This window comes from Camponotus floridanus, unplaced genomic scaffold (assembly GCF_003227725.1).
Source record: "Camponotus floridanus strain SB8 unplaced genomic scaffold, Cflo_v7.5 scaffold93, whole genome shotgun sequence".
In the NCBI taxonomy this organism is placed as follows: domain Eukaryota; kingdom Metazoa; phylum Arthropoda; class Insecta; order Hymenoptera; family Formicidae; genus Camponotus; species Camponotus floridanus.
This window is the reverse complement of record NW_020229864.1, coordinates 790285-814128: the sequence shown is the minus strand read 5'-3', so window position 1 is coordinate 814128 and position 23844 is coordinate 790285. Positions and strand designations below refer to the sequence as shown.

At 26.1% G+C, this 23844-nt stretch overlaps 1 protein-coding gene across 4 annotated transcripts; it reads right to left on the bottom strand.

Annotated features, from left to right (window-relative positions):
• Window positions 1-72: 72 nt before the first annotated feature.
• LOC105255196 (adenylyl cyclase-associated protein 1) lies at window positions 73-23031 on the bottom strand. 4 transcript variants are annotated; one of them, XM_011264327.3, is made up of 10 exons: window positions 22832-23031; window positions 17563-18154; window positions 14184-14396; window positions 9637-10003; window positions 9249-9533; window positions 8934-9169; window positions 7764-7942; window positions 7436-7639; window positions 425-568; window positions 73-346 (listed from the first exon to the last, which is right to left on the bottom strand). In XM_011264327.3, exons 2-10 carry the CDS (start codon window positions 18065-18067, stop codon window positions 263-265), a joined length of 2217 nt encoding a protein of 738 aa, XP_011262629.1. In that variant the 5' UTR covers window positions 18068-18154; window positions 22832-23031; the 3' UTR covers window positions 73-262. The 4 variants fall into 4 exon arrangements, with proteins under 4 accessions (XP_011262629.1, XP_011262631.1, XP_025270784.1 ...); XM_011264329.3 differs by lacking the exon at window positions 17563-18154 and having other exon boundaries at window positions 76-346; window positions 22832-22965; XM_025414999.1 differs by lacking the exons at window positions 14184-14396; window positions 17563-18154 and adding an exon at window positions 21719-21807 and having other exon boundaries at window positions 81-346; window positions 22832-23022.
• Window positions 23032-23844: the final 813 nt, after the last annotated feature.

Genomic DNA, 23844 nt, shown 5'->3' with positions numbered 1-23844 from the left:
TAAATGAAATTAGTTATTACTGCTTATTATTAAATGCATCTGTTAGTAATATTTATGATTTGAAATCTGATCATATCATGAATATTAAGTTAAATTGTTATACATAAGGAAGATGCAGTATTGGATACTTTTTTATAGCTCCAAAGAAAGTAATAAATAATAATATTAATAAATCGACACTATCTCTTTGACAATCATATTATTAATGAACTATGTTGTTAAGAAGATAGGCTATGCATTTTTAATCAAATCCCTTATACTTTTAACCGAGTGAATCAATGGCTGTAGTATTAAGACCATTCTGATTAATGGTAGTCTTAAATTGTTCTGGTATCGGATATTCACTCTGTAATATAATACATTTATATAATCACGAGAAAGCGTACATCTGCAAGTTAATTTAAAAAAAAAAAAAAAAACTTACATAATCTCCATTGGCTTTGGGTACCATAACATTCATTTCACTAGATTTGCTAGTAATAAGTTCAACATTCAAAGATTCTGTATTTAAATACATTTGGCAACCATCCGTCTTGTCAATAGAAATTGTAGGTACTTTCCCAAGAACCTGTAAAAATATTTAAAAAATTCAATTATTAAAAATTGGGATTATATACTAGCTATAGATTTCTATATATTATATCTACACCGCTAACATTGAAAGATAACTTTATTTTATTAGGTAGGATATACAGAGTGTCCCAAAAGTCCCGGACCGGTCGAATATTTCATAAACTATGCACTTTAGAAAGAAATGTTTCAGACAAAAGTTGTGTGGCTTGAAGGGAGCTATCAGATAGTGGCAATGATTTGACATGGGAGAATCATTTGAAGGTGACGTAAAGATCACCTTCAATTTCTTAAATGGAACTCCCTATTTTTTATTACATATTCGTGTAATTTATCTCGAGAGCCTTCCAAAACATTATAATAAAGTATTTCTTCATTGAGTACTTTTCGAGTTATGAGGCTTGAAATCATTTCTTCTAATTTTACATAAACCATAAAATATCTAGTAAAATATTCATTTTTCGATTATCTTACCTTAATAATTTTATGTACAAAATAATTAGAGGAATCAATTGGTGTAAAGAAAACAGTTATTTTTAAGAAAAAAATAATTTGCAATTAATTACATATTTTTTTTTTAAACAACTATGTTTTTTCTCTACACCAATTGATTCCTCTCATTATTTTGTACAAAAAAATATTAAGGTAAGATAATCGAAAAATGAATATTTTACTAGATATTTTACGGTTTATGTAAAATTAAGAAATGATTTCAAGCCTCATAACTCGAAAAGTACTCAATGATGAAATACTTTATTATGTTTGGAAAGCTCTCGAGATAAGTTACACGAATATGTAATAAAAAATAGGGAGTTCCATTTAAGAAATTGAAGGTGATCTTTACGTCACCTTCAAATGACTCTCCCATGTCAAATCATTGCCACTATCTGATGGGCCCCTTCAAACCATACAACTTTTGTTTGAAACATTTCTTTCTAAAGTGCATAGTTTATGAATATATTCAGTTATGCAATATATTCAGACTACATTCGAATAACAATTGCTAGTGCATGCTACTTCTTGGATTTGTTGAACATCGTGTTGAATATATCAGTAATGGAAGATTTGACAATTCTTCGAATTTTGTGCACATTTATCATATTACTCGAACAAATCCTTTATAAAAATGCCGTGGAAAGTTGGTGAGATTACTTTATATATATTTTACATTAATGCATTAAATCTAAAACAATGATCTACACTCAAGAAACTTATTTTCCAAAGAATTCAATGAATGGAAACCTTTAGGTGGAAATTTCGAAACTGTAGCGGTCACATGCGAGAAAACTTGGAAAGAATGTGTGATCGCAGTGACAAATTATTTATGGTGCGAAGTAGTATCCGATGTCGTTGATTATTTAATAAAAGAAGAAATTATATGGGTAAGAAAAGAGACATAATTATTCTATAAGTTATTAGCACACACAATTAAACAGTTTAAATTTTCTTATAAATTTTTTAAACATAAATTTTCGTGTTCAAATTATTTTTTGTAAAATTTAAGCTTTTCTTAAAAAATATTAATGTCCTTAAGAATAATTTTGGACTTTGTTCATATTTCTCTTATTATTTAAAGGTTCTTATAATAGCCATCGTTTTCACGATATTTATCCGTATAAAATATTGCAAAAAGATACAAGTAGAAAATATTTTGTTGAATAAACAAATATTAAACAAAGTTGGACATAAAATTCACGATTTAGAATTGAAGGTCAATGTCTTAACGTATAAAATGCAATATGGAACATGGCCATTACCACATGAAATCTATAATTTAAATCCGAAAAAATTGCCGAAGAATAACGTGATATTATCCAGCTTGAGTAATTGGAAAAAGTATGAATCATAAAAGTACATAAAGAAGTTAAAAATATTAACTTAATTAATTTTCAATCGATTAATTATGAAATAGTAAATGAACGTCGTTTATGTGAATGCAATAATATATTTATATAATTATATTTTATATATTATATAATATATATTATATATATAATTATATAATATATTTTATATATTATATAATTACATATATAATTATATTTTATATATTTATATAATTATATTTTAGTTTGAAAATAATATGTACTATACATTCCTTATTCAAACGCCATTTGTTTTATTCTTAGTAAAATCTTTTTGACAGAGAAAGTAACCTTTCTAAAAGTGAAGATTCCATATTACAATGGCAAAATGTACAATTTTTACCTTTAAACTCAAGCGAAATTAATCATCAATTTTCAAGAACGCTCTTAATACATAATGACAAATATTCAACATATTCAACGAATGATAAATATAATTTATGCCAAAAATTCACAGATACTGTGTATAAATGTAAATCCTTTCTTAAAGACTTAGAATATAATAGTAAATATTTGCATTTATTAAATAATTCAGAAAATTTATCAGAAACGAGTAAAGCTTCTTCTTTAAAAGCTGCTGTTTCGGCGAAACAGGTAAGATTATTAATCATTATGTTTGGATCAGCTGGCAAATAATTGTATAATCTAATAATCAGTGTTTGCTGGTATCTACATAAAATTATCTAGATAATCATCTAGATAAAGAAATGGATCATCTTTATCTTTAACTAGATGAAGAAATACAAATCTTTATCTTTATCTTAGATGAAAAATATATGTCATCATCTTATCTAAAAATTGTCTAAGATGACATTTTCATTATGCAAAAAAGTTTTCCAGACAAGCTTCTAAAAATCTATCTAAAATATTTAAAATATATTTTTTATATTATTATTATTAATATATTATAAATATATTACAAATATATTATAAATATAAATTAATAAATAAATATTTATCATATCATTTATATACCTTTTTGCTATTATTTCTTTAGAATATTAAATATTCTTTAGGAAAAGAGAAAGAATATGTGTTTATGATTTTAATATCCCATTTATAATTTGCGTCACAGTTTTTACAAATATTTATAATCTTCTAAAATAAACAAAAATATCTAGATAATTATTTAGATTATCGCAATAATTATCTCATCTTTCATCTAGATTAAGTAAAAGCAAAATCATCTTTATCTCATCTAAAATAAATGTACAGATTTTTATCGTTATCTAGATAATTTTGAAATTATCTACAGCAAACACTGCTAATAATTATATTTTTTATATATTCTAGATAGCTTTACTTATGACAAAAAAAAAAGAGATATCTCGTAATGCTTATATGGCAATAGAAGAAGAAGAAATAAACAAGATGAATGAAAAGAAAAAGGATAAAATGATACAAAATGCTAAACAAATATGTGAAAGTAACGTAAAAAATGTATCTACTGGTGCTGTAACGAATAACGATGCATTACCAAAAGAACTTGTTCCAATTCTCCCAATAAGCCAACCAACACATAATATACAATCTTCCCGAGAAACTCTGTACGAAGTTAGAAAAAGACTTCGTAGTTTACATAACGTGTTGCGAACGTATCAGGATATGAGCCGGACCTCGGAGAGGCAAGAGTCAATAGATAAAATCACTAAGATCGATGCATTGGCATCCATCGAAAAAACTGATAAAAATGAAATCGATGTAAATTGCAATAACAATACAAAGGAAAATTTACAACAAATAGACTGCTCGACCGTAAATAGTTGCGAATATTTCGAATGTAATCGCTCAGAAGAAAGTTCATCTTCTTTAGTCGAATATTCATCGAGTATATCTAAAGATGTCACATTGCAAAATGAAGATATAATAAAAACAACTTTATTTAATTCCACAAAGAAAATACCCGAGATAGAGTCCAGGGAAATATGCTACATTTCTTCATCCGAATCTTTCGAAGATTTAAATATTCAAAATAAAGCATGTTTAATTGAAAATTTTACCATTAAAAAAGGTAGCGATGTATTTGATGGAAAACAATGCCAAGAAAATACGATAATATCTGAAAATAATAGTCAAAATAAAATATCGAACGATAACAACAGAGAAGAGAAATCCACAACATTATTGCTTCAAGAAGCTTTACATTTTAAAAAAGCCTTATTAACACGTATCCAATCGAGAAAAGAGTGCCCAATAAATAGTATAAAAGAGGATGATGTTAGGAAAGAATTTCTGTCAGAATTAAATAACAATAATTTTCCTTCGATAATAGTAGATATCGAAATAAAAGAATCGATTACTAGTGATTCTCATGACAAAATTAATCAATGTTATATTTATTTGGAAATGAAACAACGATACGATTTATTATTCCCTGAAAATTTGCAAAAAGCAAATGCATTTGCGCATCGCAAGAGCAAAAGAGATATAGAGAATCAAAATCGTATTTCTGAAAAATCTTCACAATATTTCAGCATCTCCAATTTGACAATTCCTAATAATAAAGAAGATGAAACCAACGTTTCCTCGAAGTCTCCAGTTTATGAAAAAGTACTTTCAATTGTGATACCAGTCAGTATAGAACATCAAAGTGAAATTGATATAAATGAAACATTAATGCAAACAAAAACTGTATTGGGAAATACAATTCAGGCTTGTATAAATCCGCGAGAAAATTTTACAAAAAATACCGACAATGTAGGTGACAAAGATAAACATTCATTGACAATGTTAAAATTCGAAGATCTTATATTAGAGCATATTAAAAGCATCAGAGATTACATAGATAATTTTCTTCGAAACCAAAATAAAGTGATTTCTAAAGCGCGCAAAGCGCTTCAGTGTCAAGATAAACGGTATTTAAATGAAACAAGTCCTATAGTATTACACAATAGATTGATCGCATCGTCAAATTGCAATAGTGATCGAGTCATTGATTCTTCTTTAAATAATTCATCTAACCTTTTAAATAATTCTTTAAATAATTCATCTGATCTTTTAATACATAAAGGACCAAATTATAAACAGATTTCTATCAAAGATAATATCTTAAAATGCTATTCAGACATGTGTTTAAAAAAAAATCCAGGAATATTAACGCCTACAACTCCTATTAAATTTTCCAATAAAAATAATACTCAGCATTCGATGGCAATAGAATTAAAAAGAAGAGAAACTGATTTATTTCATCCAGTAACTTTAAAATATTATTGTAAAAATCGTTCAAAATCTACACAAAATTGGGATTTTGACATGCCCTATTGTGAAAAATATATTATGACAGATATGGAAAATGATAAAATAAAAAAAAATAAAAAAAAAAATTGATATGAGCGCAAATCTTCAGAAACATAAGAAATAGATATAAATCGTTAAAAATAAATCCTCAGTAATATTATATGTTCCATTTGCAACAACTGCAAAGATTATTGAAACGATGTGATGAATGTGTAGCAAAATCTAACTATTCGATCTCCTGTATCAATTCATGTTTCACTAAAAAAAGAAATAATAATGTGAAAATAGTATATAATATTTAATATTTATTAAGTCTTTATTGAATTTAAAACATCCACATGCACATATACAAAGTTGAATGTACAAAAGGAAATAAAATATTATTAAAAGGCAAATCTTTATGATTGAATATCCAGAAATATAATAAATATAACAATTTGCTAAAAAAATTATTTTTTATATTTTGAATGTTCTAATTCGACGAAATTTGTTGATTTAATCTCAATTCAGATAAATTAGAACATAATTATTTGATTAATATAGAAGAAATACATTAAATACAGACGAGATCCTATTATATAATTTTAAATATTTAAATGATGAAATATCTCTGTAAACATCACACATTTATTGCTTTCAACAGAAAATTATCCAATAAAATATTTATTACAAACATATTAATCGAATTAAATCTAAAAGTGATATATCTTTAATAACAAATAAAAGAATACACAATTAATATTTAAAAGGATTTATATTCCTTTCTTATGCATATTTTTTTAAAAAAATCGGAAAAAATTGCATCAATTTTATACAAATTTATAAAAATAAATGTATAGAAAATAAGTTACAATCTATAAAATAACTAAATATATCACAAAGCACATTTATTATGTCTTGCATATTAGTTTTAAGAAGTCGTAAAATTTGCTAATTGAAACATCAAGGACATACAACAATTCAATTAATCATTTAATGAGAAAAAAGACTCTTGTGAAAAATCTCAGAGATGAGAATAAATATTTGTATATAAATTAAATTAGAAAACAAACCAAATTTGTTAAGAAATTGCAAAAATGTAATACAACACAGCGAAATAGTAATAAAAAGATTCAGAGATTCAATCTCTAATGAACAAAATGTAAAATGCTTAGCAATTGACAATTCCAATAAAATATTATATATAAATTTATATATGAAAAAATAAATATAAGAATAACATGTATAAAATATAGCTTCTGAACAATTTTTTATTATTATTACTATTACATTAAATGATAATCTATGGAAATATTATTCAATAAGATCATTTATTTTGAAAACAGAATATCAAATCTATATAGAACTAATAACATAGATAAATAAATTGATTATTGATAATATAGAAAAAGAAATTACTATAAAATTTTCCAAATGCATGTGCACTCATTTCCAATTTATATTATAATAAATGATATGTACAAAAAATATATCTATTATTTTTTTTTAATTTTCATTTATTGAATTCTCTTTTATAAGAATATATTTTTCTAAATAATTTTTATATTTTTATACATTATATGCAAATATTGTAAAAAATTAAGAGCAATACTAGAAAAATAATTTTTCATATAACAAAGAAAACTTTTTTCTTATATCAACAAAGATATAAAATATTTACTAATATTATTTTTTAAGAATAATTGTTTTTTTTTATATCTTTGTTTAAAACCGTGATAATATAATAATGCATACGCTAATAAAAGATATTGCGTTATACATACCTGCATTTGTACGCTTTGACAATTAACAAATTCGATACTGGATACGAGAGAATCAAATACGACGGATGATTTACGACAGGAATCCATAACGATGGAATTTATTTTGCCTTTAATAGTAAGTGTACTATCTTGACATCGAAACATGTAAATCACATTATTCATTTCCACATTATCAATTACTAAATTTTCTCCCTTATGATATTCCTGTAAGAGAAATGTTTAATGTATATATTATTACAATAATGCATAAATTTATATATTACGCACATAAATAAAAAAATATTTATTTATTTACTTATTTATCTATTTATTATGTAACATTAATTACCACAAGCCATTTTTTGCCATCTCGAGTAAATACTGGTGGTTTATCAATAGGTGCATTTGCCGGTAATACATTTTTTGTAGATGTCACATTTGTAATTGCTGGTGCTTTAAATGGTGCAGGGCCGGATCTCAAAGCAGGATTTTTATGCGTTTGCATATCTGAAGTAACTTTTTTCAAACCTATGATAGAAGTATTAGATACAGAGTGTCCCAAAAGTCCTGGACCGGTCGAATATTTCATAAACTATACACTTTAGAAAGATATGTTTCAGACAAAAGTTGTATGGCTTGAAAAGGGAAATCAGATAGTGACAATGATTTGACATGGGAGAGTCATTTGAAGATGACATAAAGGTCACCTTCACTTTCTTAAATGGAACCCCCTATTTTTTCTTACATATTCGTGTAGCTTATCTCGAGAGCTTTCACTATAATAAAGACTTTCTTCATTGAGTACTTTTTGAGTTATGAGGCTTGAAATCATTTCTTAATTTTGCATAAACCATAAAATCTAGTAAAATATTTATTTTTCGATTATCTTACCTTAATAATTTTATGTACAAAATAATGAAAGGAATCAATTGATGTAAAGAAAACACATAGTTGTTTTAAAAAAAAATATGTAATTGTTAATTGCAAATTATATATTTTTTTCTTAAAAACAACTATGTGTTTTCTTTACACCAATTGATTCCTCTCATTATTTTGTACATAAAAGTATTAAGGTAAGATAATCGAAAAATAAATATTTTACTAGATATTTTATGGTTTATGCAAAATTAAGAAATGATTTCAAGCCTTATAACTCGAAAAGTATTTAAGGAAGAAATACTTTATTATAGTGTTTTGGAAAGCTCTCGAGATAAGCTACACGAATATGATATAATAAAAAATAGGGGGTTCCATTTAAGAAATTGACGGTGATCTTCACGTGACTTTCAAATGACTCTCCCATGTCAAATCATTACCACTATCCGATGGCCCCCTTCAAGCCATACAACTTTTGTCTGAAACATTTCTTTCTAAAGTGCATAGTTTATGAAATATTCGACCGGTCCGGGACTTTTGGGACACTCTGTATGTTATATTGTCCGCAAAGATTGTAAGTTCATAGAAATAAAATTATAAAAAATATAGTATTAAGGAAACGAAAATGAAAATAAATATTTACTTTTCGTGATATTTTCTCCTTGATTAATCTGAGCAAAAAGGGCGCTTCTGTCATCATTTATCACTGATGAAATATCCTCGATTGGCATCGATGGAGGTGGAGGTGGTGGTATACCTGCAGGTGAAATACTAGTTTTCCCCCATACTAAACCTGTTGTGTGATGTTGACGAACATATTGTTGTAGATCAGTCAATGTTTGTACCCACGCTTTACACCAATCTATATGTATTTTATCTCTATAAATAGAAAGAATTATAGCGCTTGGATTCTTATTTGAAATTCTACGACAAATAATTAATAAATAGAAAAATTTACTTCTCCTTCCAGTCTTTCAATACACGATTCGTGTAAAATTGACCAGCATCATTCATCTCTTTTATATATGGAGCTGGCGTAGGAGACACAGCAACCCATCCCAAAGCCGGAATACTTTCACTAATTGCCGATAAGTGATTAAAGAAGGGAGATCCACGATTTCTCTCACGAAATTCTTGGATCTGTTGGATCTGCACAGACATAGGTGCAAGCAGAGATACTTGTTCGGATTGATTTGCCGGTGCAGAACGGTTCGCCGCTATTTGCACGAATCGAAGTTGAATCCTAAAATTAATCAAAATACATTTAATAATTTATTTGATGCGCTTAATTTATTTATTACATGCATTTGATTATATGATATTTCGAAACAAGTGGAGATACTAACTGAAAAGCTTTCTCAACAAGCTTACTATGAGTAGCTACATCACCACCAATTTTTTGACTTAATTCTAAATAATTTTTGACTGGCCCATTTAAAAGGTCCTCATAACCGATTATGGACATGTTTGTAGATTGATTCAAAATAATTTCTGACTTTAAATGAAGAGCCAACAATGTTGAAGAATCTTCTTCTAATGTTTCAAGACTAAAATTTGCTGCAAGCGTAGATTTCTTTGGAGAAAGTATGTTTGTTTGTACAGCGGCGTCTTGAGTTTGGATTGTACAATGTATTTTTTCGAGCCGACTTGTTACGTTTTCTAGCCGATTCACCAATTCTTCTAGATGTTCCTCTTTATCACCACTCTCGCAACCTGTAATTTATTTCGCAAATAAATGTATAGATATTTATATAGATTTTAAGATTTTAATATTTATATAGATTTTATATAGATTTATTTATATAGATTTTAGTAAAAGATTATTATTAATAATAATATAAAACTAATAAATAAACGATAAAAGCATAGAGTAATAATAAAATTCCTTGTTAAAAAAAAATTCGACAATATCTCAAATACTTGAAGTATAGTACTTGAAATACTTCATCAGGTACTTAAACATGTTTCAAAATAATTATTAGCATAATGCAATTGTCACATTAGGAACAGTAATATATACAAGCCAATAAAACAGGCTATCTCAATGATTATAGAGTTATATGTTTTATGAAAAATTATTACATATAAAAATTGTATAATTTTAAGAGAGTTGGCAGGAAAAGCTACTTTGCAACTATTGTAAAATTGGTGAACCTGATTGGTGTATGCTCTTAATTTTGACTGAATCTAAGAGCATACATCAATCAAAATCACGAATTTTACAACAGTTGCAAAACAGCTTTTCAGCTGCTGAATGCAATCATTGCATAATATACTGATTTTTTATAAGTAAGAATATTTCAGAGATTTAAAAGTCAATTTAGTTTCTTTTAAATGGGATTATCCTAATTTGTTATAAGTTGGCCAAAAATAGAATAGTTTTACGAGATATTTCATACTTTAAGTTGACACAATTTTTTTTACATAAAATATCTCGTAAAATATTTATTTTCTATCTGACTATTCAGAGTGTATATTCAAATATTGTAAATAAATTTCCCGCGGATTTCATGATTTTTCAAATATTTCTGCTCACAATTCAAAATGAGATTGAATTAAAACATTTTTAGGTGCAATTTTAAAATAAATTTATTTAATATGCGTGATTTATTATAAATGATTTTTTAATACAATAATAAGATATATTTCAATATATATTTTTAACTTAAAAAAAATTTCATATTTTAATAAATATATCTTATTATTTTATTAAATATATTTTATTGAATAAATTTTAAATAATTTGTATTAAATAAAAAAATAAATTTTAAATAATTTGTATTGAATAAAATAGAAGACTTTAAAGAGACTTTAAAGAGACTTTAAAGAGACTTATTAACATTGTTTTTGATACCGGTTAAATTAAATAATAGTCAAAAGTTAGATAACAAAATATTATCTTAATTCTAAAAATATTATAAACTATAAAGAAATGTTGTGGGCATATATACATGTTGTATTATTTAAATATATTATAAGAAAAATATTTTTAATATACAGGGTGGGGAAAAAGTATGGAAGCAAACAATTATTTCCGAAACTATTCATTTTTCGACAAAATGTCTTAGACATAATTTTTATGGTATGAAAAGATGTATTATGTGGCATAGACGGCATGACCTTGAAATGACCCTTACGAACCCCTTATTTCGTCGATACAAATTATCACAATTGTTTCGTAACTGGGAGTGTTTTTAAGGGAATGGGGCTCATATGCAGTGTTTTGATAAACGTTTCGACATCAGCTACAAGAATCTGTAACAAAAACTGACGAGTTCCATTTGAAATTTTTTACGTTATTTGTATGCAGCTCGTAAGGGTCATTTCAAGGTCTTTTTCCCCACCCTGTATAATAATACAAAAGAAACTAATATAAGGAATTTTGGTAAAAAAGAATAAAATTAATAAAATCATATAAAATTTAAAAATTTTTAATTTTAAAATTTAAATATTGTAAAAAAATAGATTTTTTAAGTTCTTAAGATGAGAACACAGTCATTAGGAAAAATTAAAACTATTTAAGTTAACATAAATGTTTAACGTAAAAATAAAATTATCAAAATTTTTTATAAAATTCCACGAATTCCAATAAAATTCCATGTGATTTCTCTGATTTTTTGAGATAAGACAAAAATTCTTGAGACTATCAAGTTTTCAAATTTTTTTCCACGGAAGTACATATCTTATTATCTTATCTCAATTTTTATGCATAAAATGATGAAAGGAATCAATTAGTGTATAGAAAACTAAATTGTTTAAAAAAATATGAATTTGCAACGAATAGCTATATATTTTTTCTGAAATATAAAAGCACCTTGTATTACTTTATAATACTATGTAAAACACCCTGTTATATGTATACACACTAATTCAATTCTTTTCGTTAAAATATTATTTACATGTTAAAAAATCTTGTAATGTTTCTTATTAGTGGCGTTGCGCCTACTTTTTGAAATTTGGCAAGAAACTGAAAGATATCTCAAACGATGTCCGAGACGCGAGAATACTCCCGATTATTATTAGAGAATCACCTAATATCTCATGCAAATATATTTATACTTACATATATATAAATATGCGCAACACATAATTTATAATGTAATATAATATATGTAATATAACATTGCAATAAAATATTAGCATATATATATATATATATATATATATATATATATATATATATATGATTTCGTCATTATATATAGCTAAAGATACATGATATATATTGTATAAAAATTGGAAGTGAAATATATTTATATAATATCATTACATGTATGTGACAGGCCAATAGATCAATTCTTTGCTTTCTTTTTCTTGGTTTTACGTATGGTATATAAATGAGACAAATATCAGACATAAATAACGCACCAAACACGAAAATCAAATTCTTCGTTTGTCTTGGATGACTGTTCTTATTGCTGTATTATTCAAAACATACGGACGCCAGAATAATCGTAACTCCGCATATATATATGGTTAATGTATTTTGCGAGTATAGCTCTTCCATTTTATAAAGTTTTTCATAAAGTAAAATATATAATTTAATATAGTTTGAAGCACACATAGATTATATTGACATTAAAATATTACATAGAATGTCATAAAAATAGCACAACTGACGCATAATATATCAGTCGTTATCCAAATAAAAAATTCTCTAACTTTTTAATTAGACTATTAATTATGAGACAAATAATTAATAAAATATTCAATCAAGATTGGATATTATCGTTTAATAATGTTTACCAGGATGCAAAGAAGATAATTAAATTGTGTACAGTATATAATATATAACTGCCATCCCATTGTATTTGCACCAAACTAAATATCCCTTTTGATTAGTTTTTTCATTAACTAAATGCGCTTTATAATTGATAGACTGATAAAAAAAATTACGGAGAAAATTTTCATTTTGATTGTAATGATGCTACTATGCACATATATAATATATACAGGGTGTCCCATTTTAATCGAGTACTTTCTAAAATTTTTTTTATTTAAAAAAATGTTTCAGAACATTGCAGAGTTTCTCAAGGGGGACATAAAATGTATCAAATGATATTTTCTTAAATAAAAACCTTTTGCAGATTTGGAAATCAACTTAATTTTTTTAAATAGAAATACTCTATTTGTTTTACATAAATAGATTTTTTCTTAATAATAGATTTTTTCATTCTGTATAAAAAGTTATAGAAATAAATGGAAGAGTTTGAGATATTTTGTATTTGATATATCAAAATACATATTTGAATAAAATATAAAATATTTCGTAAATCATTCAATTTTTGCATATTTTATCCTGATAACTTCATGCAGAATATTATAAGAAATTATTTACATAAAACAATAAGGTATTTTTATTTTAAAAAATTCAAATCTATGAAATACGTTTACCTAGGAAAATGTCGCGTTTGATCTATTTAATGTCTCCCTTATGAAATCTTACAATTTTAGTCTAATATTTTTTTCTAAAATCATAACGAAAAAATTTTAGATGATCAATTAAAATGGGACACTTTGTGTTGTGTGCACATGTACACACTAAATGTCCCATTTTAATTGATCACTCTCTAAAATTTTCTTTTCGATTTAAAAAAAAACTTTCAAATAAAAATACACACACATACTTATTGCGTAAGTTTTGAGACACTATGTGTCTAACATTATACGTTCGTAATTATTGTTAATAAAATTATTATTAAAATAATTAAAAACACTAATAATTAGTTTAATATTTTGAATCCTCTGTTGGAATTGTATCAGAGAAATTAAACTGATAGAAATAAATACTATATGTAGAGTGATTTGTGACTCACGAGGCAAAGTGGACTACTTTGACTCCTGAACCACGCGCATATACAATAAACGATTGGAAATTCAAGCGAGCCCTAACCGGTGTGCACCATTGGTCCTAGCGGGTCGAATCTCACTCTGTGCTCCGTTGAATTTTGCGCAGCTTGTAACAAATCGGAGAAGAATCTGTGTCGTCTTAAAGCTAGCTCATCGCGAGCCACTGGCGTCGCCGGTGGCTCCTGCATGCCACTGAATCCTCCTGTAACGTATTCGCCATCGTCTTCTTCTGATAACCACCGTGGAATTGAAGCAACTGCGGAAACGACAACACGTCGAGCTTTTATTCTTGAAAAGAGATTTGTCTTTCAAGAGTCCATGATAGCAAAATTGTGGAGGACTTTTCTACTCAATTTAACCCGCACTATCTGCGCATGAAAAGTGCAATGATCATTATTGCACACTTTGTATATATACATATATATGCAGTGTTTGCTGTGGATAATTTCAAAATTATCTAAATAACGATAAAGATAAAAATACGTAAATTTATCTTAGATGAGATAAAGATGATTTTACTTTTACTTATTCTAAATAATTATCTAGATATTTTTGTTTATTTTAGAAGACTATAAATATTTGTAAAAAATGTGACGCAGATTATAAATGGGATATTAAAATCATAAACACATATTCCTTCTCTTTTCCTAAAGAAGGTTTAAATAATAGCAAAAAGGTATGTAAATGATATGATAAATATTTATTTATTAATTTATGTTTATAATATATCTTTAATATATTAATAATATAATAATATATATATATATATTTATAATATATTAATAATAATAATATAAAAAATATATTTTAGATATTTTAGGTAGATAGATAGATATTTTAGATAGATTTTTTGAAGCTTGCCTGGAAAACTTTTTTGCATAATGAAAACGTCATCTTAGATAATTTTTAGATAAGATGACATATATTTTTTATGTAAGATAAAGATAAAGATACTTTGTATTTCTTTATCTAGTTAAAGATAAAGATGATCCATTTCTTTATCTAGATAATTTTATCTAGATACCAGCAAACACTGTATATATGTATAAACACACACACACACACACACACACACACACACACAATTTGTGATATAACATGAAAACTTAACTTTGTTACATAATATTAAGGTATACTGTGAAAATTTAATTTTGTGATATGTATCGGGAAGAATTATTATTTAATAAATTATATTAATTATATTAATAATTAATTTTCTTGAATGTTTCTAAATTACAAAAATTAATTTCATATCTTTTATATAATAATTTTATATATGATTAGATTAGATAATGTATAAGTATAATCGTAAAAGGGTATAATTCTTCATCAAAATTAGATATAAATTAGATAAAAAATTAAACATAAATATAGATTTACATTTTTTGTTTATAGTTTTCGAGAAAATTGACTTTGAAAATTGGAGCATATATTTTTTAAACTTAAATAACTATATTGGTCTTATGTTATATATCACAAAATGTGTTGTGACACTAACACTATTAATACATAAATACAAAAATATAATTTTCTATTTATCATTAGTATTGAAATCATATAATATCTTTTTCGTGTTCCAATTCGGTATTTTTCTCAACAATATTTTTTGTCTAAATATTAATTGTAAGTGAAATTCCAAATCTATTCAAGTAGATTTTGGTAAGTGTCCAGATAGCAAAATACCAGCAGCATGACAGTAAATCTAATCATAATATGCAGATTTTTTATCCATTGATTTTTCTCCAATTGTTTACTTTCTACCATTATAACACTACTAGCATCATTGTCAACATCTACTATAATAGCAAAAATGGAAAAAATTAACTATTATATCGTGCTAATGAATACCTTCCAAGGAAATTTACTATATCAATTATTGATGGTAAAAATATAGTAGAAATGAAACATGTTTTAATTTTACAGTATAACAATAGACTGTCATAATGCAACAGTAGAATCGCAGCAAAAATAAAATATATGTGGAATATTATATAAATATGATAAATGCTCTTGGCAAATTTAGCTATTTGAATTATCGCCAATCTTCTGGTATATTGCGAACTTTTTGTTTGGAGTCCAAATATTAATCCATAAAATCATCCATAGAAATGCAATTATTTCAACATGTTCAAATAATGACAATATAAAACTAACATGACTAATTATGTAACATATACTAAAAATATTAGTATATATTACATAATCATTAGCATACTTAAATTCTTTAAACAAAAAGAGGAAAAATGTATAATAATGTATATTAAAAAACCATTACTTATATTATTTTCATGTTTTTCTTATATCCAAATATTAACAAGAAAAAAATATTTTTTTAAGTGTGTGATAATACATAAACAGTGTTTGCTGGTATCCAGATAAAATTATCTAGATAATTATCTAGATAAAGAAATGGGTCATCTTCATCTTTAACTAGATGAAGAAATACAAAGTATCTTTATCTTTATCTTAGATAAAAAAATATATGTCATCATCTTATCCAAAAATTATCTAAGATGACGTTTTCATTATGAAAAAGAGTTTTCCAGACAAGCTTCTAAAAATTTATTTAAAATATCTAAAATATATTTTTTATTTGGAAAATAATATTACAATTATGCTTTATCTTGTACTTATTTTACTTAAATTTGTGCAATGCATTAATGTATATTTTATAAAAATGATATATGTATTGTTACACATTGTTTATTATATTATTAATTTATTATAAATATATTATAAATATATTATAAATATATTATAAATATTTTATAAATATATTATAAATATAAATTAATAAATAAATATTTATCATATCATTTATATACCTTTTTGTTATTATTTAAATATTCTTTAGGAAAAGAGAAAGAATATGTGTTTATGATTTTAATATCCCATTTATAATCTGCGTCACATTTTTTATAAATATTTATAGTCTTATAAAATAAACAAAAATATCTAGATAATTATCTAGATTATCGCAATAATCATCTCATCTTTTATCTAGATTAAGTAAAAGCAAAATCATCTTTATCTCATTTAAGATAAATTTACGAATTTTTATCTTTATCTTTATCTAGATAATTTAGAAATTATCTACAGCAAACACTGCACATAAATATTTAATGAAATAAGTAAAATAACAATTTTAAAAATGATCAAAAAACTTATAATAAATATTCTAATTCATATGTTATTCCAAAATTCAAATTAAAATATAATATAATATATATAATATAATTATAAAACGTATTTAGGTATTAATGGACAGACTTATAATCTCATAGATGCAACATCATTAAAATTATATTAACAATGTTACATTTATAAGGCTACATATTACTCACTAGTGATCCATTATTTATAGGAACAGAGGAAAACTTGATAGAAACTTGGAAAACACGAATCCTAACAAATAATGATACCTGGTGGCGCTTTCTTAGCTGTTTCGTTTCCACTCGGACAGGCTTCGAAAACCGAATCATCACCTTCGTCTTCTGGTCCATCATCGATTGTCCTTTCTATGTATCCCGATGCATCATAAAGATTTGTTTTGATAGCGCTAAATGCGCCAGAATTGACATTTTCCATTTGATTTTCATCAGCATTATTAAAGTTGCTATTACCTTTATCAATTAAATTTGACTTATCCTTAATATTAGCATTTTCATTTTGTGCAATCTCGCATGAATTCTTTATCGTGGAATTAGTGCAAACTGGAGTCAAGTCCAATGCGGCTGAAAATGTATCTTCCGATATCTGCAAATTGCCGTTCAGCTTATCCGCTCTCATTAGGATTTTTATTTCATCATCTACTCTTGTAGATATTGTAGTTAGTTTGGGCGATTCAATCGATATGTCGTCTGCTTTCGATTTTGTCTCGGCATTCGTTTTCTTCGATATATTGTTAGAAATACAACACTTAAACATTATTCTTATATATCATTCGTAGCGCTATCACTCGCGATTATTATGCTTCCTGCTGCTTTTCCTTATACTGCTTATACTGCTCTAATACTGGTTACAAATAACGTCGATGTACAGTAATAACATTTCTAATATAAGTACATACACACACATACACACACATCATTTCCTCTTCAATGTATAATAGTTTCAAATGTAGTTTCTTTTAATAAACTACATTACTATTATTAATAAACTCCTAAGCCACATTTAACAAGTATACAGGGTGTCCCAAAAGTCCCGGATCGGTCGAATATTTCATAAACTATGCACTTTAGAAAGAAATGTTTGAGACAAAAGTTGTATGGCTTGAAGGGAGCCATCAGATAGTGGCAATGATTTGACATGGAAGAGTCATTTGAAAGTGACGTAAAGATCACCTTCAATTTCTTAAATGGAACTCCCTATTTTTTATTACATATTCGTGTAACTTATCTCGAGAGCTTTCCAAACATAATAAAGTATTTCATCATTGAGTACTTTTCGAGTTATGAGGCTTGAAATCATTTCTTAATTTTACATAAACCGTAAAATATCTTGTAAATTATTCATTTTTCGATTATCTTATCTTAATACTTTTATGGACAAAATAATGAGAGGAATCAATTGGTGTAAAGAAAAAACATAGTTGTTTTTAAGAAAAAAATATGTAATTTGCAATTAACAATTACATATTTTTTTTTAAGCAATTATATGTTTTCTTTACACCAATTGATTCCTCTCATTATTTTGTACATAAAAGTATTAAGATAAGATAATCGAAAAATGAATATTTTATTAGATATTTTATGGTTTATGCAAAATTAAGAAATGATTTCAAGCCTCATAACTCGAAAAGTACTCAATGAAGAAATACTTTATTATAGTGTTTTGAAAAGCTCTCGAGATAAGATACACGAATATGTAATAAAAAATAGGGGGTTCCATTTAAGAAATTGAAGGTGACCTTTACGTCACCTTCAAATGACTCTCCAAGGTCAAATCATTGCCACTATCTGATAGTCCCCTTCAAGCCATACAACTTTTGTCTGAAACATTTCTTTCTAAAGTGCATAGTTTATGAAATATTCGACCGGTCCGGGACTTTTGGGACACCCTGATATTTATAATGTAAAACTAGATAAATTTAATAATTTCATAGTCTACACATACCTCCTAATCTCGATATATAAATATTTCGTTTAATTTCTTACATAATTATCGGCACCGCCTCATTCGAGTTGAACACATTTTGCTTCAACTGAATATCATCTATGAAATATCAATGATATATGAGAATCTGAACATTTTGTAGCACCGTCAAAAAAAACAGAAATAAATTCTAGAATGCTATAAATGTCGAATACAGCTAGTTTTATTTTAAAAAATGTAGAAATACCCGCACTAATTTAACTGGACACATAATTTCATAACCGAATAAAACAATCTAGCTTGAAAATATTTAATTCTTATTGATACAAGTATTAAGGAAAAAAATAAAATTTAAGAAATAACAGAGTGAGACAGGAAAGACGGTGATGATGACGAAAGTGGAGATAGAAGTGAAGGCGGCGGCTACGGAAAATGTTCCACCCCGAATTCGATGTTCCCAGTCTGGACCGGCGCAGTACGTCACCTCGTTTTACCTCCCCTTGTTTCGCAATCCCTTATCACACTACGTTACGTTCCTCGTACAGCCGTTATTCGGATAAGAATCACTGTATCTTTCACAAACATTTATATTGGAAAAAATCAATTATTTTTGGGTGAAAACTATATTGCTATATCTTTTTTGCAAAATATTGCATTTATGATGCCTACTCAAATTTTGTAAAAAAATTTTTTAAAAATTCTTTCCAGGTATTTTTATTCGAAACTCCAGATAAAGAGAATATTTTGAAGATGTTTTGGTACAAATTAATAAAATAAGATTTTTGTTACATTTTAAACGGTCTTTTAATGTTGTTTTTCAGACAAAGGATAGAACCTCTAAATTTTAACTGCTAATTTTGCAAATGTAGTGAAAAACACGGAATAGAAATAAAATTTATAATAATGAATATATGTTACATATTCAATATTTTTGAAGTTAAAACACTAAATATATAAACAAAAACAAATGTATAATAAAATGTACAAATAAATGTATAATATATTAAATATAAATTTATAATATAAATATAAATTTATATATATATATATATATATATATATATATATATATATTAAATGCATAATTTATTTATCTTACTGATAGATTACAGGTTACAATATCAAAATAAAATTATATTATAATAAATATTGAAAAACTTATCTTTTTAATAATTCGAATAAAATTCCATGAGAATCTTTTGATTTTTTTATAAAAGAATGTCTAATAATTCCAAATTTTCCAGATAAATCTTGTATATTAATATATGTATATGTGTGTGTGTGTGTGTGTGTGTGTGTGTGTGTGTGTGTGTGTGTGTGTATGTGTGTGTGTGTCTATGTGATGGTGTCATTAATTTTACCTGAAGATCACGTGAAGGTCACATCCAATTTTTTAAATGGGACACCATATATGCTTTTGCATATTCTTGTAGCTCATCTCGAGAGCTTTCCAAAACACTATAATTAAGTTAGTTTTTCATTAAGTACTTTCCAAGTTATGAGGCTTGAAATCATTTCTTAATTTTACATAAACCGTAAAATATCTTGTAAAATATTCATTTTTCGATTATCTTACCTTAATACTTTTATGTAGAAAATAATAAGAGGAATCAATTGGTGTAAAAAAAAACACAATTGTTTCGAAAGAAAAAATGTAATTTGCAATTAACAATTACATTTATTTTCGAAACAATTATGTGTTTTCTTTATACCTATTGATTCCTCTCATTATTTTGTTTAGTTAAGGCAAGATAATCGAAAAATGAATATTTTACTAGATATTTTATGATTTATGTAAAAATGAAGAAATTATTTCAAACCTACTTGAAAAGTACTCAATGAAAAAATACTTTATTATAATGTTTTGAAAAACTCTCGAGGTAAGTTACAAGAACTTTCTTTGGCAACAGATAGCCCTGACACCCTGTATATATAATTTATATTTATTGCTCATATAATTAAATATATAAAAATACATACAATATTTATTATAGAGAACTAAAAGATTTCAAATATCATTCTGATAATATTTTGATCAATTAAATTTTCCTTAATAATGGAGTAGTCCAACATTTAAAGAATTAAACTGTTGCAATAGATAACAAATTGCATTAATTGATCGCATATAAACTGCAATGATAATTTTGCAATTTATTTTTTGAAAGATTTATTTATCAATATTTAATTTTATTAAAAATATGAACATATTTTATATGCTGTGTCTTTATATAATAATAATTAGTTTATGTTAACACTACAAAATATTTTTAATGACTATTAATAATAAATACAAAAGGTTACATAAAGAAAATAACACAACAAAAAATAAAATAATAGTCACTATTTATTTAAAATAATGCATAAAATCTTGTTAATTTTTTAATTGACTATGTTATATATTTAAAAACTTTAACTTGATATAACTATTTCACATAAACAAATATGTAACATGATCGAATTGCATTATACTGATATATAACTTACAAACATGATAATGAATTGTTCATGAATGGCACATTTTGTTCAATTTTGTTAACAAACTCGCTCAATTTCATTGCTGGGTGCACAAGTTGCTATACATAAAATTATTAAAATTTAGTCTAATTAGGTTACTTAAATATAATCCAAGTATTTTCATTGGTCTGAAAATATCCCACTTTTTTCTAATGAATAAAATAACACATTATTTAATCAACTGTTGTATATAATTCATATACAAAAATATTTCTTATATTGTCATAGTTTTTTGTATTTATTATTAGAGATCTGTACGTATAACAGAGAGAAGTGCAATATAATTTTGTAATAAATATAATAAATTCATCATTAATTTTGTAACTGAATCGCAAACATATTGCTTCAATAAATCGTCGAATTTTATAGAATAAATTAAATTAAAATCTTTCGAAATTATCATATTAGATATTTACACAATAAATATAAAAAATTAATAAAATCGGAAATTTAATCATGAAAAATGACGATTATTCGGACAGTAATTTTAAACAAGATTGTGATGCAGTGCATGACTCAAAAGTATGCATATACAGGGTAATACTTAAGTATGTCCCAAAAAATAATTCCATAAATGATTTTATAAAAAAAATGTATATATACTTTTCTCACAAACGACTGAGTTTAAAATATTTTTTATTGAACACCTTGTATATCCGGAACTAAGCCGTTTATAAGCCGACAAAAGCGTGTGTATATATATACAAACAAATTTTTCTTTATAAAATGGTTTAAGAAGGATTATATTCTTCTTTTCGGAACATATTTATTTAAGAATCACTCTGTATGTATGCTACGTCACCGGTATCAAACGGTAGATGGAATGCATGATTCATACTAGCAATTTTAGTCAAAATACGGCGCCAGATAACCAAACATTATCCATATTAAGAAGCTTTCCGAGCAAAAATATCGACCACAAAATAAAATTAAAAAATGCAAAGTTTTTAATTATGTATTGGTCCGCAACTTCTTAATTGAGCTTAATCTCTTATCTAGAATTAGGCTTTGGAACATAAATTGTAATATTTCGTGCTCTTTATCGCGCGATTACGATCATTGCTAAAAGATCTGCCAACTCACCATGAGCGAGATTTCCATGTGATTCACTGTCGTACTGTTCTTTCTCAATAAAATCGATAAAAACAAGACAATCTGTCAGCAAAAATCTCTTAAGTAGAAATATCAACTTCCACACAACGATAGTAAGATACACTTGGCACTAGGGCGTTTGCCGGATGCCGAATGTAGTTTTCGATTATTCGACTATAAAGCAGTGATGCGTTGCCGGAATAAAGTTGCACATGCGCAATAAGCAAACGTTAAGGCTGGTTTATAGAGATCGTAACTGTTAACTAGTGTCCCTAGAATACAGAGGCCGGTATTCATAGGCCGGTATTCATAGTCCGATCTTATATTTGAGATCGTCTTAAGTTCGAGCTTGAAATGCTACGCAGCTATTTGATTGGTTGAATGAGGTCTTAAGTCAACCTCGAAGCAGACTTAAGACGATCTTAAATATAAGATCGGACTATGGCCGGTATTCATAGTCCGATCTTATATTTAAGATTGTCTTAAGTCTGCTTCGAGGTTGACTTAAGACCTCATTCAACCAATCAAATAGCTGCGTAGCATTTCAAGCTCGAACTTAAGACGATCTCAAATATAAGATCGGACTATGAATACCGGCCTATGAATACCGGTCTATGAATACCGGCCATAGACATCTTTTCATTGATTCAGCTCGCAAGCCCCTCAAAATGGCAGAACGAATCAAAATGCAGTGGGAACGCACATGTATTCAAAGAAACATAAAACATCATTAATATAAATAAAGTAATATAAATAAATAAAATAATGAAAAGTAAAATAGAAAATCCTAGAATAAAGGTAAACCATTGAAGAACAAGATTTATTTCGTATTTTATTTATTCTAAATGTAAAATTTGATCATATACATAGTAAAACAAATAGATATAATAAAATATTGTATAATATTAAGGAGGAATTGGAAACTTGGTAACACAACAATAAGACATGGTTTAGCCTATCATTAAAATTAAATGTTTATTTTGTTAACATTATTTAGAAGTTGA

Coding starts and splice junctions, on each gene's coding strand:
- LOC105255196 (XM_011264327.3), bottom strand. CDS start 18,067: ATGTTTAAGTGTTGTATTTCTAACAATATATCGAAGAAAACGAATGCC. Junction 9,534..9,636: donor CTTGTTGAGAAAGCTTTTCA/GTTAGTATCTCC, acceptor GATTAATTTTAG/GATTCAACTTCGATTCGTGC. Junction 9,170..9,248: donor TTGAAAGACTGGAAGGAGAA/GTAAATTTTTCT, acceptor TTCTATTTATAG/AGATAAAATACATATAGATT.